The 14,178-nt window shown below is 38.1% G+C and overlaps 2 protein-coding genes across 2 annotated transcripts; one reads left to right on the forward strand and one right to left on the reverse strand.

Moving 5' to 3' along the window:
- The first annotated feature begins 1,308 nt into the window (after window positions 1–1,308).
- LOC130729191 (coatomer subunit gamma-like) lies at window positions 1,309–8,322 on the forward strand. Its single transcript, XM_057580851.1, has 18 exons — window positions 1,309–1,525; window positions 1,913–2,010; window positions 2,115–2,165; window positions 2,271–2,384; window positions 2,473–2,673; window positions 2,755–2,856; window positions 3,624–3,731; window positions 3,810–4,043; window positions 4,303–4,553; window positions 4,658–4,829; window positions 4,926–5,081; window positions 5,192–5,242; window positions 5,327–5,467; window positions 5,533–5,730; window positions 5,828–5,959; window positions 6,039–6,212; window positions 6,405–6,644; window positions 7,591–8,322. Exons 1-18 carry the CDS (start codon window positions 1,480–1,482, stop codon window positions 7,783–7,785), a joined length of 2,664 nt encoding a protein of 887 aa, XP_057436834.1. The 5' UTR covers window positions 1,309–1,479; the 3' UTR covers window positions 7,786–8,322.
- Window positions 8,323–8,940: 618 nt separating this feature from the next.
- Window positions 8,941–13,476, reverse strand: LOC130729192 (guanine nucleotide-binding protein subunit beta-2). The gene is made up of 6 exons (XM_057580852.1): window positions 13,144–13,476; window positions 12,969–13,063; window positions 11,776–12,200; window positions 11,113–11,470; window positions 10,109–10,222; window positions 8,941–9,454 (listed from the first exon to the last, which is right to left on the reverse strand). The coding sequence occupies exons 1-6, from the start codon at window positions 13,247–13,249 to the stop codon at window positions 9,419–9,421; spliced, it is 1,134 nt and encodes a 377-aa protein (XP_057436835.1). The 5' UTR covers window positions 13,250–13,476; the 3' UTR covers window positions 8,941–9,418.
- Between the last annotated feature and the right edge of the window lie 702 nt (window positions 13,477–14,178).

Here is a 14,178-nt window from a genome sequence, read left to right on the forward strand (position 1 = left end):
GAACCCAACTCCTTGTCATTTTTCCCACTTGCTCCTTCTCTCCGGGTTTTAGACGACCAACAAAATTGTGCCCAAGTAGTGACCTAGCTGGTTCATGGTTGTGTATACCTTCCATCACCTTTAGCCGCCAATCTCTATCTATGCCATTTTTCCTAGGTCGTCCTTTTAGTCTAAAAGGACAACCTGTCTTTTGTGATCTCGTCCCTTCAACAAGGTCAGGGTCTCTATAAGGAACATATTTACCATGCTTCTCGCACCCCAACATGACATAAGCTTTTCTGCTTCCATTCCCACCATAATCTGACTTTGTGATCAACGTAACATATCCATTTTCTATCGCAATTCCATGAACCCAATTGATAAGATCATCACGGGTAGGGAAAATCTGTTATAATAATAAGAATTGATTACAAGGGTGATCAAGACATAATAAGAATTGATATATTACACTCTCAAAACAATGCAAAAATATGTTCAAAGAATACCTGATCAGTTGCAAATAAATGCGAGACATCTATACTTATACACGGGGGCACAAATGCTGGTGGTGGCACCTCTGTAGTGGCCTCTTCAGGTTGACCATTGTGAAATCCAGCTTCAATCAATTGTGACTCACCAAAGAAAAATGAATCTGTCATCCCTGGAAGAGAATACGGAAAGTTACATTCCATACTCAATACGGAAATATACTTTCCATACCGAATACGGATTGTTACTTTCCATACTGAATACGGAAAGTACCTTTCCATATTCAATACGGAAGATAACAATCCGTATTATATCACGACTCAGAATTCAAAAACCCATCCTTCTAACTACTTAAACTACTTAATCTAACTACTTAAACTACTTAATCTAACTACTTCCACTACTTAATCCTACAAAATAACAACAAATAAACACATAGACTTACCTCTACTACAACACTTGTTGTAGTGGTGGAGAGCTTGGGAAATGAAGGAGTGGATGGTGGTGGAGAGCTTGGGAATGAAAGTGAGGTAGGAGAGGGTGAGAGAGAGGGTGGTCTGGAGGCATTGAGGAGGTTCAGGGGGGCTGGTGAGGGGTTGGTGAAGGTTGGTGAGGGAGGAGTAATGGTGGAAAAAGGGGGAATCCTGTCAGAGTTAAATACGGAAAATACCTTTCCGTAGTCATCAAAATATAATACGGAAAGTACCTTTCCGTATTCAGTTAAATTGAATACGGAAAGTACATTTCCGTATGGCACTTTTGGGTTTAAAAAAAAAGGGTGGGGCGCGCAGCCCCATAGGGGAGGCCCCAAACCCAACTCCTCCCGATCTGTGTCCTTGAATACAAAACAAACACTCTTTGCCTTGTGCGTGCGTTTTAAGAGAGCATTCATTCATTCAATCAACTTTTTCTTTTTCTTCTTCATTCGCACCACAACAACAAGATTCATTCGTTCATTCATCATCAACTCGAGTGGTGCATTCGCTGAGATCTCACAGATTCAGCAAACTCATGGCTCAACCGTTCATGAAGAAAGACGATGACCGCGACGACGAAGGTTCGTAATTCGATCCGTTTCCTATCCTATTCGCGCTTTGCATTTTCGTTTCTCTCTCGCTTTCCACTGCTGAATCAATTCGTTTCAGCTCCAGATCCATGTTGTTCCAATTTCCGAATGCTTCGCATAGTTAGATCATCATCCTTGCATTGAATTTACTGTATCTGATTTCGATTCCGTATCGATCTTGCCATATAATTCGCAATGCAGATCGTTGAATGAGTTCTTATGATTAGTACTTGATAGTGTAGATCCTTTAGCTCTATTGTCGCATTTTCCTTGTTCACGAATCATGGTGTACTGTGACGAGTTCTGCTTGTTATATCGAATTGATTAACGAAACGAATTGTGAATGTGATGCTAATTGTGATTTTGGTTGTTGAACAGTCGAGTATTCCCCCTTCCTGGGAATTGAAAAGGGGGCTGTTCTTCAGGAGGCAAGGGTTTTCAATGACCCGCAACTAGATGCTAGGAGATGTTCGCAGGTTTTTCATCTTCAACTAAACCATTCGCATGTTTAAATCTTGTTTCCGTAGATTTTTCGCAGTTGAATTTTGATGCTGTGTATGTTTTTTCATCTTATTTCTAGGTTATTACAAAGCTGCTATACCTCCTGAATCAGGGAGAGACATTTACAAAGGTATTGAGATTTGAGAGATATCCATTACCATGCTTATTTCTGGATTGACCTTGTGGAATCATGTTGGTGCGATATGAATCCTTTTGATTTTATTATTTTTGCTAGGTCGAGGCTACAGAAGTTTTCTTTGCTGTGACTAAGCTTTTCCAGTCTAAAGATATGGGATTGAGGAGAATGGTCTACCTGATGATAAAGGAGATCTCCCCCTCTGCAGATGAGGTTATATGTTAGATTCATATGTACGGTCTGTGCTGTGTGTATTACGAACTTAGATTATGACTGTTCTATTTCTTTAATCTTCTAACAGGTTATTATCGTCACAAGCTCTCTCATGAAGGACATGAATAGCAAGATTGATATGTACAGGGCAAATGCCATTCGAGTACTTTGTCGTATTACGGATGGAACACTCCTTGCCCAAATTGAGCGGTATTTGAAGCAAGCAATTGTAGATAAGAATCCGGTTGTTGCAAGTGCGGCTTTAATCAGTGGCATTCATCTACTCCATGTAATAATAATTTCTATTTTGTAATTCTATATTTGCACATTCCATGTATGTTTCTTGATTATTTTGCGCCTCCCTTTACAGACAAATCCTGAAATTGTGAAAAGGTGGAGCAATGAGGTTCAGGAAGCTGTCCAATCAAGAGCAGCTCTTGTCCAGTTTCATGCACTGGCTTTGCTACATCAGGTATGCTGCAAATGTGGTTTGGTTACTTTGTCATCCTTTAAGATCATTTAGTGATTCAGGGTTCACTTTATGTTGCAAGTGCAGTTTCTTAAATGATTGTTATACTTCTTGGCTTAACAATGCTAATTATCATGAATGATGAATGTTCCTCATGAGCTAGTCTTCATTCTTTCGTACTTCATCTTCCCTTAATGAAATGCATTTCTTTCAGTGATGCTTGACTCTTATATGCGTTTATTCATGCTGAATTTGACTGAACCAAAAGAAAGCAAAAGTTGCTCAAATTCACCTGTAGAAGTGGTCTTTGTTTGTTTGGTTTCTATTTCATCTACATGCTGTCTTTTACAGCTACATTTTTTAGCATGCCCATAATTTTACTCTTACCTCAATTTCAACTGCAATTTACAAGTGGTTGCTTCTTATTTACAGTGAAAAGTTTTCAAGTTACAGAGAGTTGATATCTGTATTGTTGTTGAAGTTGGCATAGTTTGTATTTTATTGACTGCATTAAATGTTATTGCTGTAAATTTTGGAAAAGTCAGACTCTTCACATATCTAATGTAATTATCTTGTAAAATTACAGATTGAGCTGAACCAATATGAACAATTTCTATTGAATAATTTGCATTTCCTTAAAGCCCTGCTATAAATTTCTCTTCTCATCGTTTGATTTTGCCTTCTCAGAAGCCTTTTTCCCTTATCTCACAGTAGACAAATATAAATTCTAAAGACGAATTTGTTGTACTTGGTGATTTAAAACATTGCAGATACGGCAGAATGATCGTCTAGCTGTTAGCAAGCTGGTTACTAGCTTGACAAGGGGGACTGTTCGCTCACCTATAGCACAGTGCCTTTTGATCCGTTACACAAGTCAGGTGTGTTTTTCTTTCCTGCGATCTTTGTTATGGAACGATATTTAGTTGCTGAAGCTTTATCTTTCATTATATTTGTAGGTTATTCGTGAGTCAGGTAATAATACACAGACAGGAGACCGCCCCTTCTATGATTTTCTTGAGAGTTGCCTTCGTCACAAGTCAGAGATGGTGATTTTTGAATCTGCGAGGGCAATTACGGAGCTCAATGGTGTAACAAGCCGAGAATTAGCTCCCGCAATTACTGTTCTTCAGCTATTCTTAAGTTCTTCTAAGCCAGTCTTGAGATTTGCTGCTGTCCGCACCTTGAACAAGGTAAACCTTTAATTACTCAAATTTTAGCAGAAGTAATTTCTTATGCATTCATAAAATTTGAAAAGGATATCTATGACATGTCTCCCAACTCTCAAGCCTCCCTCCCCAAGGGATGGCCATTTTGTTTTTTCCATTCTATATTTGAGAGATTTGATAAAAATCAAGATTTTCAATGTTCCTAAATATTCTCATAGGGCTTGTGTTGTTCAAACTTGAGCTTTTTTTTTTAATTGTTTTGCATGGCTTTGAAATTTTGCAGGTGGCAATGACACATCCAATGTCAGTCACTAACTGCAACATTGATATGGAAAGCTTAATATCTGACCAGAACAGAAGCATTGCCACACTTGCTATTACTACACTTTTGAAGACCGGAAATGAATCAAGTGTGGATCGTCTTATGAAGCAGATTACAAATTTTATGTCTGATATTGCTGATGAGTTCAAAATTGTTGTTGTTGAAGCAATAAGATCACTGTGCCTGAAATTCCCATTAAAATATCGATCTCTGTATGTCTGCCATACTATAGTTTTCCTCTCCCCAAATAGTTTCCTATATTTTTCCCTAGATGATTGGCCTAAATTATTGGTTTGTATCCTGCTATTATTCTCAGGATGAACTTCCTGAGTAACATCCTTAGGGAAGAAGGTGGTTTTGATTACAAAAAGGCAATTGTAGATTCAATTGTGATTCTCATTAGGGATATCCCTGATGCAAAAGAAACTGGACTGCTTCATCTCTGTGAGTTCATTGAGGATTGTGAATTCACTTATTTGTCCACACAGGTATTTTGGTTTGTCTTTTATTATTCACAGTTTGCGCATTCTTTTCCTGGAATTGTGTTTGTTGTTGTTAACAATTTTGGCCTCCTTGTACCGAAGATACTTCACTTCCTGGGAATTGAAGGGCCAAAAACATCGGATCCCAGCAAATACATTCGTTTCATTTATAATAGAGTACATCTCGAGAATGCAACTGTGAGGGCCAGTGCTGTGAGCACACTGGCAAGGTTCGGTGCTGCAGTTGATGAAATAAAGGTGTTACTTGTCTTTTGTTTATTATTTTATTTGTATGGTTTGCTAAAATTTTATATTATATTTGGTGTTAACTTAATTTAAAATCTCCTACCTTACTCTTTCTCTTTCAGCCTCGCATATTTGTTCTGCTTAGGCGATGTCTCTTTGACAGTGATGATGAGGTGAATTTCTGTCTTGTTTTGTGAGGCATTTCTAGAAGTATATGGTTTGTGATATTTATATCTGGTATTTTTATTTCTTTGCAGGTTCGCGATAGGGCAACCCTTTATCTGAACACACTTGGAGATGATGGTTCTGTTGTTGAGACTGATAAAGATGTAAATGACTTCCTGTTTGGGCCATTTGATATCCCACTTGTCAACCTGGAGTCTAGTTTGAAAAATTATGTAAGTCCATGGTATATTCTTGCACTCCATTAGTACATCACCTCATGTGTTTTATATGAATGCAGGAGCCTTCAGAAGAGGCTTTTAACATTAACTCTGTGCCGAAGGAGGTCAAGTCTCAACCACTTGCAGAGAAGAAAGCCCCTGGTAAAAAGCCAACTGGTTTGGGTGCTCCTCCAAGTGCCCCCCCGTCAACTACAGATGCATATGAGAGGATGCTTTCGTCCATTCCGGAGTTTGCAAACTTTGGGAAGCTTTTTAAGGTTCTCACGCTTCACTTTGATTATTCTTTCACAATTCTACATTTTGTTTTTCTTTCTTGGTCTAATACAATGTATGTATTTTAATATTTCTTTCCAGTCCTCGCCACCCGTGGAGCTCACTGAAGCTGAGACAGAATATGCAGTTAATGTTGTCAAACATATTTTTGATAGGCATGTTGTGTTCCAGTACAACTGCACAAACACAATACCGGAACAGTTATTGGAAGATGTAATAACAAATATAAGTTGAAATTTCATAAAGCAATCAAATTTCAGGTCTTGTTTGTAATTATTTCCCCCTATTACAGGTTATTGTAATTGTGGATTCCTCAGATGCTGAGGAATTCTCAGAGGTGTTCTCCAAGCCTCTCAGGTCTCTTCCTTACGATTCACCTGGACAGACTTTTGTGGCATTTGAGAAGCCTGAGGGAGTGCCAACAGTTGGAAAATTTTCTAACACACTGAAATTTTTTGTTAAAGAGGTGCTTGTTTCCCTTTACTTTTATGAAGCTTTATTGTTTTATATTATTTGATCCAGACACAATATGTATCATGATTATGTGTACATTTCAAGCATATAATACTTGTTTTCATTTCCTTCTATTAGGGAATTTGTGGAAAACGGCCTATAATATTTTTAGAAAATCTAAAAGCACAAATTGGATCTTTTTCAGGTTGACCCAACCACTGGTGAGACTGAAGATGATGGTGTTGAAGATGAATACCAGCTGGAGGATCTGGAAGTTGTTTCAGCAGATTACGTGTTGAAATTGGGGGTATCCAACTTCAGGAATGCATGGGAGAGCATGGGCCCTGATTGTGAGCGTGTGGATGAGTATGGTCTTGGTCCTAGGGAGAGCTTGGCTGAGGCTGTAAATACTGTGACCAACCTTCTTGGTTTGCAGCCCTGTGAGGTAAGCCAATGATCAATGATGTTACTTGCTGCTTTGTTAACTATTTAACCATTGTAGTAGCACACAATGCCCTCACTACTGACCTACTTTTATTTTATTAAATTGATTGTGAGCAAGGCAAGGTGATGATACGATTTTTACTAGTTTTACTATAGTTTGATTGTTCTGACCTTCTGCTTGTTGGATGCTCATGGGTGGTCTGAGGACCTGGGGCAGAAAAGGAAACTAATTAGAAAATGGTGTTTGGGACGCCCTAACTGACTACTAAATACATTTAAATGGGCTTAGTTCTAGGACCTAACTGTCATTGCCAAACTCTAGTACAAAGAAGCCCATGCATGCTCATATCTATTTTGGCAGCATGTTTGTCTGTGCATGTGCACAAAGAACCTAAATTGAAAGAGGGATTTAGCTCCTCAAGGGACTCACTTAAATAAGTCATCACAACCATTGATACAAAAATCAATAGCAAATTAATGAGCACCATAAATTTTTATACATGTGCATGTATAGATCATAATTTCAATGATTGATTTCTCAACCAACAGTCATAATGACTCACTTTAGAGGTGCCAAATCCTTGAAAGACATTCTTAGGCGCTTTTGTAACCAAAGACTTTTTACTCGATGGCTTACAAAGATCAAGCTCAGTGTATGAGTTTGATATTTCAAATGTAGAAGCAAAATATTGGCCAACATGTAAGAGTAATAATGTTGCTGCCAAACTCTAACCACAAGCTGTCTATCCATGCATGTAAAACATTTTATTCAAAACATTTTATAAGAGATTCCACATGGTCTGAACACGTGGTTTGTACACTCGCCATGGAGTAAGATATTTCTCTCCATGATCACATAAGAAATTCTCAGATGAAAAGAGTACGGTGTCTCTTATTGGTTTGAAGGTGATATCTTTCTCACAAATTTTTATTTGTTTGATCTGCAGGGTACAGAGGTTGTTCCACCCAATTCAAGATCACACACATGTCTATTGTCAGGTGTATTCATAGGGAATGTAAAGGTGCTTGTGCGGTTGTCTTTTGGACTTGATGGTCCAAAAGATGTTGCAATGAAACTGACTGTCAGATCCGAGGATGAAACTGTCAGCGATGCCATTCATGAGATAGTGGCAAGCGGGTGATCCATGAAGTCAAAAAATGTTGACTGAATTCGACCCTAATTTTGTTTATGAGATTGGAGTTAAGCAGGCACAAAGATAGACATGTGTGAAGAATTACAAGATCTGTACGCTTGGGCTTAGTACGCATTTGTTTGTCCCTCACTCGCTGCATTCTTGTTAGGCTGGCAAAGATAGTGGAAGTGTTATCTCGGGCCTGTTGGAGTACACTTCCTCATGATTATACTTCATTTTTCCTAGTAGTGAATGCATTATGAATTTTGAGGATTTACCTTGATCAATGTTTGTGTCCTCGAGATAGGATATTTGTTGAACAGCCATTGTTTAGTATATGAAAAACAAATCACTTAGGCTTTTTGAAATTTATGCTTTTCTGTATCATGATGAGGACTCTCTTTAGCTTGTAAGTCTGCATAAAGTGTGATAAGCTTGAAGATTCAAAGACCAAACAGGATTTAAAATGCCAAACATCTAAAAGTACAAGGCTAGACTTGTTACTATATGTTGCACTAATCTCTAGTGTTAAATTCACTTTTTCAAGTTTTGTCGCTCATTATGATTTAGACCTTAATCAAATTTATGTGATGGTCGTCTTTTTAGACCAACTAGAAAGGATCTTGATCACAACAAAAGACTTCGTTATAGAACTCGAGATATAGGCAAAAACAAGATTCTTGTACTGGTATCTCAATTTTAATGGCATAATCTAATATTTTAAATAACTCCATAAGATTGGTGATATTCACCATCTATAGTAGCACATAATGCGCTAGATTGACTCTGTTAAAAATGAGCTCAGATGATCATTAACCTTAAAAGCAAACTATAGCTGATGAGAAAGACTTGGAAGTTTCCTCACTTGATTTTAAAAGATTGGTTACTAAACGAATAAAACCATCTGATATACGTTTTAACATTAACGAGAAAACACAACATACAACTATCACCATCAATGAAGAAATACAATGGGAGGTAAAGAGGAGAGAAAAACCGAGTTCAACGCACATTGATTTTCTCCTCACAAATTCACAACAATGCACCCCTGTAAATCTAAAACACTCGTTATTATAGTCAAATGTGAGAAACATGAAGTTTATGATCCTTTAAAATATTCTACTGTAAACCCTAGGAAAACTACCAAATAAAAAGACCCTCCTGTCTTGGTAGTTTCTCATGTATAAATACTTAACGCAAAATCGATCATTTTATTCACGTTTTGTTTATATAGTTGTGGACGTTAGCTTTTCCACTACGCATTTCAAGTAATAACAGCTAACTCATTTTCAATTAAACTCCATTTGTCCGTCACTGTAGTCTACCGTTCCTCATCTTCAACTAGTTGTTAATTGAGATGGGAAAGCAAACAGTCCTTTTTGGTTTTAACTTTTCAGGCTTAGGTATAGAAGCCACCAGTACAATACTACTAGATCACAACACACAAGAACCAATGAAAACGGGATTAGCAAACTGCTGCACTGGTTCCATCGCTAACTTCATTGCCTTCCAATTTTCCTCCAAATTTACAATCACAATTCACAAACATCAGCACTGGACTGTGATGAGCCACAATACCGTACAAGGAGTGGTCCTCATAAAGGAGGTCAAAGTACGACTCTTTGCCCTTTAACGGGCTCCATCAAATCACCTTCCTATGCCCTCCAAATGCCCAAATCTGCAAGAAGCAAATAACCATGTCAAGCTAACACCTAAACTTTTCCAAGAGATAGATAGCACTCAGAGAAACACCATATCCGATTGAGTTTGACCCGTGACATCCACATACATTAGAATTCCTAAATACAGTTGATATAAATATGCAATGGTTTACTAATGCTAGTGCAAGAATATCCCAGGACAACAAGTTCTTAGTGGTTAAAATAGTAAGCATGGGAGATGATGAAAACTGTGATTCCAACACCAGAACATGATCTTGCTCACCAAAGAACTTAACACTGCCTAAGAATAAATCCCAATATTATGTCCAGAATTTTCTTTTATGTAAGTAATGTCCTGAACAATCGTAAAGAAATTATGTTCTAGAGCGTAAGTGGGCACATGTTAAATCTGTATAAGCTCACATGTAATCGATCAATATAACGTACATTTTGGCTTAAATCATGATTACTTTTAAGTTTTAACATTAGAGAAAAAGAAACTAACCAGACAAATATAAACCACCTTTTTTTGTTCAATCCTATAATATACTGATTTGAAAAAAATATGAAATTTTCAACCAACATAGAGGCTAACTTACAAAATTTGGTATTGCTCCTATGTGTCACACATAACCCATAAATTTCAGAATCAGACCAAAATGCACGCTCACCTTTAAATTTGTGTCCCAACTTCCTGTACATAAGGCACTTCCATCAGCTGACAAACCTAAACAGCTGATCCTTCCATCATGAGAGTTTTGAAGTGATCCTAGATTCAAGACCACCTACAATAAAATGAAGAAATCATTCAGCCTTACAAGAAGCTGCAACGACACAAGCACACGAGCAATACAAGTAAGCAGTCGTGGGAGAAACCAATGCCTAAAAAGATTAAGATATGACCAGATGTTACAAGATGGGATTGGATTTTGTTATTTCTATCAGTTTTCTTTCTAAAAGAAAAAAAATGCCCAGTTTGCCAAGCATTAGACTTTATATATGTTAGAAATATAATATCATTTACCCAACAACTTAAGCTTTTGGGATAGTTGGTTCATGACATGGTATTTGAGCCTCTATAACCAAGTGGTCTAGAGATCAATCCCTACTGCTCCCGATTATTGTAATAAAAAGTTGAATTTCCGCACAAGGTAGTTAGTTCACTTGTGCATTGTTCACGCTTCAAGCCCCATAAGCTCCAACTTTTGGGATAGTTGGGTCATGAAAAATATATTGTCGGTCTACACAAATCATATAGTCAAAGTTGGAACTCCCACACTTTTTCATCATCCCTTCTCTTGCCTTTTATCCAAAATAAGAAAAATTCTCAAACAATCACTTCAAAAGATTCATCTTAACTCCTTCTACCATCACACAAAGCAAGCCCAAGTGTTAGGCAATGACTTGAGACATAACACAAACCTCTCAAAACCAGAATATCCAATATGCTGACAAACATAATAATTAGCCCTAATTGAGTTACAAAATAAAAACAACGACCAATTCAAGAAGGCAATAGCGTGGCAAATCTACTACAATTTCACACTGAAGATAAACAACTATAAAGCAACATATATTTTGTTAAAAAGCTCAACTGGATTTAACTGTGTTGCAAGGCTATGAGCAGAAATAAAACACCCTACTTCGTTTTACATTACACTGAAGAACCTATTACCTTTGCCAATAAAGTGTCCCAAACATAGCACGCGCCGTTTGTGTATCCAGCAAAAAGAAGTCTTCCGGATATGGAGAATGCCATGGAGGTTACATGTGGGATTTCATTGTCACTGTGTTGCTGATAATATACTTGAAGTTGGTGCCCAGTCCTAATGTCAAACAATCTGCAAGTGCCATCATCTGAGCCAGTTCCAAATCTATTTCCATCAGGAAAGAATTTGACAGTATTGACATCACCCTCATGTCCATGAAATGTCTGCACTGCTCGACTTGCCACACGAGTGTCCCACAATCTTGCAGTTCCATCGCAAGAACCAGATACAAACATTCTAGAGTTGGATCCATTGATGGAAATGCTGAGAGCGAGTAAAGAAAAAAAAACTTCTTAGAAACTGCACATCATGTTAAAGAATATGGGGGAGGGGGTTCTACATGAAAGGAACCTAATAGGAAGATGCTATGGATTTAAATTTAACCAGCATGTTTACCACCAGTGAGATTTCATATTCTTATCATTGTGTGTTCAGATTGTAGAAAATTGTTTGATTAGCATTTATACAATTGCTCTAAATTTCAAATGAGCTGTTTAAGAAATGAAAAACAAAAAATACTGGCTCAAATTAAAAATAAAAATAAAAATAAAAATAATCTACTTGCATACCTAAGTACATCTGCAGTATGTCCAGACTGAAATTCACCGCCAAAAACAGATGTTCTAAGGCCAGTAGTAATATCCCATAAAACACATGTTTGATCACCAGAACCAGTAATTAGGTGAGTATCTTCATCCGGAACATACTGACAAGAGGAAACATAACCTTTATGTCCACTAAGCATCCGCGAAACATTTAGATTCCCATCCCTGTCAGTGGAGGAATTAAGATTGAATATAGAACAAACACTGTCAAGACCACCACATGCAACAGATTGACCAGTTGGCGAGAAAGCACAGGTCATGACCCATGCACACGGAAGCTTTATGGCATGAGTTTTCTGGCTTGTCAGAGCATTCCACACTATCAATCGTCCGTCCTGGGATGCACTAACAATTCGATTCTTTTCGGAAGTCCAATCTAACGCATACACCTGCAAAATTCAAATGAACACAAGTTAATACGAGTTGTCAATATTGCTTGCTATGTAGTAAATAGAAAACATGATTGAATTGTGTATGAGCCTATTTCACAAACAACCAAAACACAGAAGCTCTCTTAGCTATCAAATGAGTGATCAAAGAAGTAAATGACTCTTGACCAGGGGATCCAAATCCCTTCGGTATTGCAGTTACTATGTCGGACAGCTATGCTTTGTAGGTTTTTTAACTGTTGTCAAAAAGGTATCATGTGTCTTATCTGCACTAAAAACTAAAAAGGTTTTCCTACAATGCCAGAGCAGTTCACACCTCAACCGGCACCGGGTGCCGGTGCTGTATTGCTTCTGGCACCTGGCCTTCGCACTTTCCGTGTACCTTTTGTTGCCTTTAACTACACTCCTCTCCCTTGGTTCCAGTGAAACTCATTGATAAAACACGTGGACTAAGAGTCTAAGACACAATAACCAGTTCAACAATTCACTTTTGGCAACAAAGATCTAAATCCACCTTTGCTTATAATAACAACAAAAAGAGCAGAGCTTAGTTTTCCTTATCGAATCCCTAACCCTCCTCATCTATTTCATTTTCAATTTGTAGTTTTTTGCACAATCCTTCAACACAAAGCGCCTAAATTTAAAAATTCCAGAATTCATAACACGAATGCTTCATATTGCAATTTCCATAATCCTATGAAGTGCAAAGGAAGCAGAACTAAAATTCAGAAATCAAAGAGAGGTTCATCCATAACTGAATTAGGTTACCTTTCCGGTATGACCTTGCAGCGTTCTACAGCAAAGGATATCAGTTGGTCCAAACGTGACAGGAGCTCTACCTTGAGATTTCGCGTAGCCAGAAACTGCAAACACAGAGAAATGGATTCAGTTTGAGTAATTAACAAGAGCAGAGAAGAGATCTAAAGAAGAATTGAAGTCTCACTATCGGTATCGAGCAATGAAAGGCGCTTCTGCTTCAACCGTTCCCGGAGATTGTTGACAGTCTCGGCGGCCGTGAGGTGACGCTCCTTGAGCTCCGTAACGGACATGGTTTAGGTTTTTTCCCCTGCTGGTGGTGGTTCTGCAACTTCCGATGAAGAAAATTGGATGATCTGTTAATCTTCCATTGCATGCGATTGGTTCTGCAACTTCCTTGAAATATGAATGAGAATGCTCGGTGAAGAAATGTGAATTGTGGTGCTGAGAATGGGAATGAGGAAGGCGAAGAAGAAGACGAAGAAGAAATGTTCTGACTAAGTGCGTGGTGGTGGGGGTTCAGAAGTGGGAAAACTCTTATTATTTACTGACGCCGCCGGGCCCACTTATCGGGTGGGACCCACCACAACTATTGTTCTATTTATTATAGTTTAAAAATGGAATCCCTGATTTTCTATTTTCTATTTTGTGACTCCTTGTTAGCTTTCGGGCAGATCACTCGGGCTCAGCTTCCTTTTTATCGGTATGGATCGGTTATTGGTCGGATTAAAGCTTTGTTTCTGCAACCGTGGCAAGTGCGATGTCAGCATATTCTTCGGGAAGGGAATGCTGTGGCGGATTACCTCGCTAAGCACGGAGCTTCGTCGGCGTCTGCGCTGCTTGTGCGGGATACTCCTGTCCAGGGGGTTGTGTCGTTGTTAAGGGAAGACCGAATGGGCACTGTGTTCATGAGGGTCTAGTTTTTCATTTGTTTGTTTTGTAAGCGTTTTTTATCAAAAAAAAAATTATCTAGTATATAGTACCCACTACCCAGCATACATGTTTTTTTTCCACATCCTTCTCTAGAGGGAATTCTATTAAATATTATGATCACTTGAATATTGGTAGCTAATGTAAAAAAGTTAGATAGATACATGAACATTAGATACGTTGATCAATTGGTATAGGGTCATTTTGACTATTTTACGCTCTTTAATATTCAAGTTACCAAGTTGCAACCCTCTTGACTTGATCTTTGCATCTCAAGCTTGCCACTTGTCGC

The sequence above is a fragment of the Lotus japonicus genome, chromosome 1, assembly GCF_012489685.1.
Source record: "Lotus japonicus ecotype B-129 chromosome 1, LjGifu_v1.2".
NCBI classification, from domain to species: Eukaryota; Viridiplantae; Streptophyta; class Magnoliopsida; order Fabales; family Fabaceae; genus Lotus; species Lotus japonicus.

Excerpts from the sequence above, each read along its gene's own strand:
- LOC130729191 (XM_057580851.1), top strand. The coding sequence starts at position 1,480 with ATGGCTCAACCGTTCATGAAGAAAGACGATGACCGCGACGACGAAG. Across the intron at positions 1,526-1,912 it reads CGATGACCGCGACGACGAAG|TCGAGTATTCCCCCTTCCTG; the intron begins GTTCGTAATTCG and ends GTTGTTGAACAG. Across the intron at positions 4,554-4,657 it reads CCATTAAAATATCGATCTCT|GATGAACTTCCTGAGTAACA; the intron begins GTATGTCTGCCA and ends TATTATTCTCAG.
- LOC130729192 (XM_057580852.1), bottom strand. The coding sequence starts at position 13,249 with ATGTCCGTTACGGAGCTCAAGGAGCGTCACCTCACGGCCGCCGAGACT. Across the intron at positions 13,064-13,143 it reads TTCATTGCTCGATACCGATA|TTTCTGGCTACGCGAAATCT; the intron begins GTGAGACTTCAA and ends CTGTGTTTGCAG. Across the intron at positions 11,471-11,775 it reads CATACTGCAGATGTACTTAG|CATTTCCATCAATGGATCCA; the intron begins GTATGCAAGTAG and ends ACTCGCTCTCAG.